General features: G+C 34.9%; 1 protein-coding gene across 3 annotated transcripts in view; it reads left to right on the plus strand.

Moving 5' to 3' along the window:
- Positions 1-1,374: 1,374 nt before the first annotated feature.
- Bmpr2 (bone morphogenetic protein receptor type 2) overlaps positions 1,375-8,761 on the plus strand; it is a 103,670-nt gene continuing 96,283 nt past the window's right edge. Inside the window, exon 1 of one of the 3 annotated variants that reach the window (XM_048808329.1) lies at positions 1,375-1,809. In XM_048808329.1, coding sequence (XP_048664286.1) covers positions 1,497-1,809 — 313 coding nt within the window. In that variant the 5' untranslated portion in view covers positions 1,375-1,496. The remainder of the gene's footprint in view (positions 1,810-8,761) is intronic. The other 2 variants (XM_048808328.1, XM_048808330.1) reach the window with 2 other exon arrangements.

The following is an 8,761-nucleotide window of genomic DNA, read 5'->3' on the forward strand; positions in this document are numbered from 1 at the left end:
TCTCTGGTTTAATTACTAAGTCCTTGATCCACTTTGAGTTGAGTTTTGTGCATGGTGAGAAATAGGAGTTTAATTTCATTTTGTTGCATATGGATTTCCAGTTTTCCCAGCACCATTTGTTGAAGAGGCTATCTTTACTCCAGTGCATGTTTTTGGCACCTTTGTCTAATGTATGATAAATTTAATTTTGTGGGTTAGTCTCTGTGTTCTCTATTCTGTACCATTGGTCTACCATTGTTACCATTGACACCATTGGTCTTAAGAGTAGTTACATTTAGGGGCTGGGGTTGTGGCTCACCGGTACACGTAGCATATGCAAGGCCCTGAGTTCCATCCTCAGCACCACATAAAAATAAATAAATAAAGATATTGTGTCCAACTAAAAAATATATTAAAAAAAGAGTAGTTACATTTAAAAGTTTTATTTTATATTTCGCCAGTAAGGTTATAGCAAAGTATATAGGTAAAGAATATTTCCAGCACCAGGTAAGGTGGTGCCCATCTATAATGCCAGCAGCTCTGGAGGCAGAAGCAGGAGAATTGCGAATTCAAAGCCAGCCTCAGAATTTCGTGAGGCCCTAAGCAACTCAGTGAGACCCTGTCTCTAAATAAATCATTAAAAAGGGCTGGGGATGTGGCTCAGTGGATAAGTGCCCCTGGGTTCAATCCCTAGTACGGAAAAAAAAAAAAAAAAAAAAAAGAGAATATTTCTAGGATATTCTAAAATTCACTCCTCATTTAAGAGTAGTCAGTAGGAATGACACCTTTTGCAACATGAGTGTTAAAACTTAAGCCAACTACAACTAAAAAATAGATATTAAAAAAAAACCTTAAGCCATCCAAAGTCTTCCTATGAAGTTCTTATTTACTTATTTGTTGATGTGCTAATGACATCTGCTTACATCACTGAATATAAACACCTTGAAGGTAGGATACTGTTTTATTCCCACTGTATTTCCAGATTTAGAAAATTGCCTGGTACATAGCAGGCACTTAATAAATATTTGACTTTTTAATGGCTGATCATTATTGAAGCCTCCAAGATATAAAAGCCTGTGATTAAAGGTTTGGGTCTGGCTTATCTGCTTTTGTGTGGTTTAGCTTTGCTCTGAACTAGGGGAGAAAAGAATGTTTTATTTCTGTTTTAAAGAACCAAGATTAACTGACTTGTATTGTCATCTTAGAATTGATTTGTGTGTGGGGGGATGGGGGATGGACATGAATCACCTTTTGGTTGCCTTTCTCTTTAGGCATCTGTGCAGAAAAGGGTTAAAATTATGGGCCTGAGACTGCTACACTTAGAAAGAGCACTATTTGGCCTTTGGCTGGCATCTGGGAATTTAGACTTAGAAAGTTTTCCCACCATTCCTAACCAATAAAAGTAGTTTACTATACCTGAATTGTTTGTGCAAAAAAATATGGTTGATGTTGAACATCTCTTTTTCTTTGGGGGTGGGGTCTGGCATTTTGGTATGTGCTAGGCTGAGTATCTGTACATGACCAACCCTCCAATAAAAATTTTGGACACTGAGTCTTCGATAAGCTTCCTTAGACAATATTTCACATGTTGTCACTATTCAGTGCTAGATGAATTAAGTGCATCCAGTGTGGGTCCAGGGGGAGAATACTCTTGGAAGCTTGCATATTATTTTCTCCAGACTTTGACTCTTGTGGCTTTTCCCTTTGCTGATTTTGGTTTGTATTTTTTTTTTTTTAATATTCTTTTAGTTGTAGATGGACACAATATCTTTATTTATTTATTTTTTTATGTGGTGCTGAGGATCAAACCCAATGCCTTACACTTGCAAGGCAAGTTCTCTGCCACTCTAAAGCCCCAGCTCCTTGGTTTGTATTGTGTTACTGGAATAAATTATAACCTTGAGTACGACATTGTGCTGAGTTTTGAGACTCAGCATAGCAGATTTAGGAAAATCCCAAAAGCCTTATGAAGATTTTAATCATTTTCCAACTGTGCTCTTTCTCTGATATTGTGGAAATGCTCAGCAGAATGACAGTTTAATGTGGTGTAATCTGGATATAGAAATATATAAATTAAGGCATAATTATTTCATTTTAATAGGATTATTTTCTTTACAAAAGTATTTTTTGTACTGTCAGAAAATCAGGGACTTTACTTGATTTTTATTATCTGTAATTTTGAGTTTATACCAAAATTAATGGGGATATTTTGGTTAAATTAAGATACTTTCTCCTTTGTACATTTCATAACAGAATTGTAGTGATTCTCTGAAATCCCAGTTTTGTTTGTCCTGAGAAATTTGTTTTCTGGGAAAGGGATATTATTGCTTCAGTTATTTGCTCCATTTCTGCAAGGTTCCTGTTTTGTTTATTTTAGATAGTTCATTTTGACACTTAGATAAACAGAAGCCAAACATGCAGCATACCCAGAATTAGTCCCTGAACTTTGTTCCAGGGTAAAGATAAGGCATTTAGACTTTTGCAGTACAGATAAATATATCACAGCTACTGGAAAATGAGTGTTATGTGACTCTTAGATTGTTTAGATATAGAATGATAATGAATATCTTTAAAAATTCCTGTCAGCAAAACTTAAGGAAAAATTTATATTCATCCATAGTACCTACTTTTAAGAGGATTATAGATTAGATACAAGATTCTGGGACATAGTAAAATATCTCTTTGTGTTTAACAGATGTTTTAAATAGATGATAACCACTAGTAATCATTTCTTTCATTTTCACATTTTCTTTATTAAAGAAATTGACTTCATTTTTATTTGACATGTGTATTTTCTGCATTCTCTAAACCAGTTTTCTTATTAATTTGATTCTTCAATTTGAATCTGCCTGGAAGTAAACATTTTTTTGTTTGTTTGTTTGTTTTGTGGTAGTGGGGATCTAACCCAGGGACATGCTAGGGCCTTGCACATGCTAGGGCCTTGCATATGCTAGGTAAGTGCTTTACCACTGAGCTACACCCCCAGCACCCCACCCCCCCAGTGGCCTGGAACTTACTATCCTTCTTGCTTGCCTCCTGAGTAGTGAGTGTTACAGGTGTACGTTACCACCCCAGCTAAACTGTCATTTACAATTATAGTATTTGTGCCTGTCAAATCTTTCCAGTATATAAATTAGCTAACATCAGAGATTTTTTTGTAGATTTAATGTGAAAAAGCTGTTCTCTTCTATTGTGTATAACTTAGAAAGTTTTAGACTTATGGATCTAGCTTGGTTGTTGGAAGTGTATGTAGGGTTGTAGCTCAGTGGTAGAACCCTTGCCTAGCACTGGTGAGGCACTGGGTTTGATCCTTAGCACCAGGTTCTATCCTCAGCACTGGGTTTGATCCTTAGCACTGGGTTCGATCCTCAGCACCACATAAACAACAAGCACATAAAAAATAAAGGTTAAATTCTAAAAAAAAAAAAAAGACTTCCCTATTGATTGAACAAACTTTCTTCATTGTCTTTCCTAAGCTTACAGTTTTTTGGATACCCATTTATCAAACTTTTTTCCAGCTGCTACCTGGTAATTCACTTCTACAAGCCTGACACTTCTTTAGCTTGTTTTTAGTTATTTGGCAAAGTTATCTATATTTTTGCATAACTTTTAATAAACATGAATATCATAGCTCTGTTTATTTCTTTTTCTTTTATTTAAGAATCCACTCTCTTTTTATTATTATTATTATTATTTTTAGTTTTAGATGGACACAATATCTTTATTTTATTTGTTTATTTTTATGTGGTACCAGGGATCCAACTCAGTGTCTCATGCGTGCTAGGCAAGTATTCTACCACCGAGCCACAACCCTGACCCCAGATCTGTTTATCAAATGAATAAAAATAATAACAAATTAAATATTATTTAGATTTTTTTTGGGGGGGGGACATGGGTTTCACTCTGCTTCCTTGACTAGTCTTGAACTCTTTGGCTCAAATGAATCTTCATCCTCCCAAATAATTGGGACTTTAGGTTCATTCACTGCATGGCTAGCATTCTTAGATTGATTGTATATCTGAACATTATTTGAAATTAAACTAAAAAAAAAGTTTAAGTTGTTTTGTATTTGGCATTAGAATATTCACATCGTTAAGAAAAAGAAAACTCGTGTGTGTGTGTGTGTGTGTGTGTGTGTGTGTGTAAATAAATCTGTTAGCATTTGCAATTAGTTCAGTCTTCCTAGGTTAGGGAGGAACTAAAATCAAACTTCACCTCTGAAAGTCTACTCCTGAGAATGAGCTGTGCAGTTGACACAAAAATGTTAATTCCAGGATAAAGAAGAAATAAGAAAATAGAATTTTGAATCAGAGCAGCAGTTCATTTGACCAAGTAATGATTGGCTGGATTCTATTGTCTGCTTATGGTAAAGAAAAGAAAAAAAAAATCAAATCCCTTTTCCATCCTCTTATTTTGTAAAACATGTCTACATAACTTGGATTATTATGTATATTTTAGTTTTCCTGTCTTCTTTTTTTTGTTGTTGTTGTATGCCTTCCATTTGTATCATAGTAAGAATAGACAGACAAGTCAAGAACAGTTATTCAACTCCAGTAGCAGTATTCAAATCTTTTCACACCATTGTAGAAAGGATATGTGGTGGGCAAATTAACTTTTCCTGACTTCTTAATTTTTGTGTTTTGTTTCTAATTTTAATCCTTTTAGTAGCAGGTGTGGTAGCATTTCTTTCTTTTTTTCTTTTTTTTTGGTGACAAGAATCTTGCTGTGTTGCGCATGCTGGCCTCAAACTCCTGACTCCAAGTGATCCTCCCACTCAACCTTCTGAATAGCTAGGATTTACAGCTGCATGCACTAATATGTCTGGCTTAGCTGCATTTTTAATGTAAAATTCACATTTTTCATATGAAAGCTTATTTGACAAACACCTGATTCCACCTCCCCCCCTTGGTGCTAGGAATTGAACCTGGGACCTTGCACAGGCTAGGCAAGTACTCTACAACTGAGCCATAACCCTAGCACTGATTATTTTTAATACAGGGAAAAAGAAGAGAGAAAGTTGGATGGACAATCTTTGATCTTTGGCATGCTTCTAGGAATGGCTGACCCACACAAGAGTTTTATATTCAAGGGTCATAGGCATCAAAGGGGAAAGATTATGCATTTTGTTCTCTTAACCTTATTACAAAGGATTAGTCTTTGTTCAAATAACAGCTACAATAACAAAAATTCCCAAATTATAATATCTCAGATATTTAATGCCATAATTATCTGATATTTTGTCATATTTAATTGCATTTACAGATGAGGACTACCATGAATGATTCTGCAATACAAGATTTCATGGTACAAGACAGTTTATTTTAGAACTACTTTATTGAAGGAAGTTAGGAACTTTGCATTTCTCTAATTGCTAGAGATGATGAACATTTTTTCATATATTTGTTGATTGAATGTATATCCTGCTGAGAAGTGTCTGCTCAGCTCCTTAGCCCATTTATTGATTGGGTTGTTTGTTTTTTTGGTGATAAGATTTTTGAGTTCTTTATATATATCCTGGAGATTTGTGATCTATCTGTGCTTGTGGCAAAAATTTGCTACCAAAACGTAGGCTCTTTCTTAACCTCATTGAGTTTTTCTTTTGCAGAGAAGAAGCTTTTTAGTTTGAGTCCATCCCATTCATTAATTCTTGATTTTATTTCTTGCACTTTAGGAGTCTTGTTAAGGAAGTTGGGGCCTAATCCCCTGTGGTGAAGATTTGGGCCTATGTTTCCTCTATTAGGCGAAAGGTCTCTGGTCTAATTCCTAGGTCCTTGATCTACTTTGAGTTGAGTTTTGTGCAGTGTAAGAGATAGGGGTTTAATTTCATTTTGTTGCATATGGATTTCCAGTTTTCACAGCACCATTTGTTGAAGAGGCTATCTTTTCTCCAATCTATGTTTTTGGCATCTTTGTCTAATATAAGATAACTGTAATTATGTGAGTTTGTCTCTGTGTCCTCTATTCTGTACCATTGATGTACAAGTCTATTTTGGTGCCAATGTATTTTGTCAAATGCTTTCTCTGCATCAATTGATATAATCCTTATGATTCTTATCTTTAATTATTAATGTGATGAATTATATTTTTTGATTTCCGTATGTTGAACCAACCTTGCATTCCTGGAATGAACCCCACTTGATCATGGTGCAGTTTTTAAAATATTTTTTTGTATGCAATTTCCCAGAATTTTATTAAGAATTTTTGCTCAATGTTCATCAGGGATATTGGTCTGAAATTTTCTTTCTTTGATGTGTCTCTACCTGGTTTTGTATCAGGATGATATTAGCTTCGTAGAATGAGTTTGGAAAGGTTCCTTCCTTTTCTATTTCATTCAATAATTTGAGGAGTAGTAGTATTAATTCTTTTTTGTAGGTCTTGTAGAACTCAGCTGTGAATCCGTCTAGTTCGGGGCTTTTCTTGTTTGGTAGGCTTTTGATGGCATCTTCTATTTCTTTGTTTGAAATTGATCTGTTTAAATGTGTATGTCCTCTTGAATTAGTTTTGGTTGATCATATGCCTCTAGAAATTTGTCAGTGTTTCTATTGTTAGTTTTTCTATTTTACTGGAGTATAAATTTCAAAATAGTTTCTAATTCGTCTTCTGTATTTTAATAGTGTTTGTTGTGATATTTCCTTTTCCATCACAAGTTTTAGTAATTTGAGTCTTCTCCTTCCTTTTCATTAGGGTGGCTAAGAGTTTTTCAATTTTATTTATTTTTCAAAGAACAGCTTTTTGTTTTGTCAAAGTTTTTAATTGTTTCTTTTGTTTCAATTTCATTGATTTCCCCCCCTGATTTTAATTATTTCCTGTCTGCTACAACTTTTGGTGTTGGTTTGTTCTTTTTACAGGGCTTTGAGATGTAATATCAGGTGGCTTATTTGTTGACTTTTTCTTCTTTTAATGAATGAGGTTAATGCAGTGAACTTTCTTGTTAGCACTTTCTTCAGAGTGTCCCATAGATTTTGATAAGTTGTATTGGAATTCTCATTTATCAGGTATTGGAGTAGGTTCTCTTTCTAATTTTATCTTTGATTCCTAGTTCCATTCCATTATGGTCAGATAGACTAATGCAGGGTAGTATCTCTCTCTCTCTCTTTTTTTTTTTTTTTTGTATTTGCTAAGACTTACTTTTTGGCATAACATATGGTCTATTTTGGAGAAGGATCCATATGCTGCTGGGAAGAAAGTATATTCACTCATTGATGGATGGAATATTATATATATGTCTATTAAGTCCAAATTATTGATTGTATTATTGAGTTCTGTAGTTTCTTTGTTTAGTTTTTGTTTGGAAGATCTATCCAGTGGTGAGTGAGGTGTTTTAAAGTCACTCAGTATTATTGTGTTGTGGTCTATTTGGTTCTTGTATTGAAAAGGGTTTGTTTGACCTACATAGATGCCCCATTGTTTGGGGCATAGATATTTATGATTGTTATGTCCTATTGATGTATGAATCCCTTAAGCAGTATGAAATGTCCTTGTTTATCCCTTTTCACTAGCTTTGGTTTGAAGTCCAGTGTATCTGATATGAGGACGGAAACCTCTGCTTGTTTACACAGTACATGTGAGTGGTATGTTTTTCCACCCTTTCACCTTCAGTCTGTGGATGTCTGTTCCTGTGAGATGAGGCTGTTGAAGGCAGCATATTGTTGAGTCTTTTTTAAAAATCCAATCTGTCAGTCTATGTCTCTTAATTGATGAGTTTAGGCCATTCACATTCAGGGTTATTATTAAATTATGATTTGTATTTCCAGACATTTTGATTTTTTTTTTGTTTTTTTAACTTACTAGGTTTCTCCTTTGATTGGCCTTTCCTTTGGTGTAGTTCCTCCCTTTACTGATTTTCATTGTTTTTCATTCCTCCTCCTGGAATATTTTGCTGAGGATGCTCTATAGTACAGGCTTTCTCGCTATAAATTCTTTTAACTTTTGTTTATCACGAAAGGTTTTTATTTATAATCATCAAATCTGAAGCTTAATTTTGCTGCATATAAGATTCTTGGTTGGCATCCATTTCCTTTCAGAGCTTGGTATATGTTATTCCAGGACTTCCTGGCTTTGAGGGTCTGGGTTGAATAATCTGCTGAAATAAGAACTGGTCTCCTCCTATATGTGATTTGATTTCTCTCTCTTGTGGCCTTTAAGATTCTATGCTGCGGGGCTGGGGATGTGGCTCAAGCGGTAGCGCGCTCGCCTGGCATGCATGCAGCCCGGGTTCGATCCTCAGCACCACATACAAACAAAGATGTTGTGTCCGCCAAATACTAAAAAAAAAATAAATATAAGATTCTCTCTCTCCTTCTCTCTCTAAAAAAAAAAAAAAAGATTCTATGCTTATTATGTATGGTACGCATTTTCATTATAATGTTGCCTTGGTGTAGATCTGTTGTAATTTTGAACATTTGGTGTCCTATAAGCCTCTTGTATTTGATTTTCCAATTCATTCTCATGTTTGGGAAATTTTCTGATATTATTTCATTGAAGAGATTGTGCATTTCCTTTGGTTTGAATCTCTGTGCCTTCCTCTATCCCAATAAATATTATATTTGGTCTTTTGATGCTATCCCATAATTCTTGGATGTTCTGTTCGTGGTTTCTTACCATCTTCACTGTGTGGTAACTTTATTTTCAAGATTATATACTTTGGTAAGGAGACCCTCATTGTTATTTCTTATAAGAGGAGGTGAGGGGAAAGGGAAAAAAAAAACAAGAGAGAGAAATGAATTACAGTAGATGGGGTAGAGAGAAAAGATGGGAGGGGAGGGGAGGGGAGTGGGGATAG

The sequence above is a fragment of the Marmota marmota genome, unplaced genomic scaffold, assembly GCF_001458135.2.
Source record: "Marmota marmota marmota unplaced genomic scaffold, marMar, whole genome shotgun sequence".
Taxonomy (NCBI): Eukaryota; Metazoa; Chordata; class Mammalia; order Rodentia; family Sciuridae; genus Marmota; species Marmota marmota.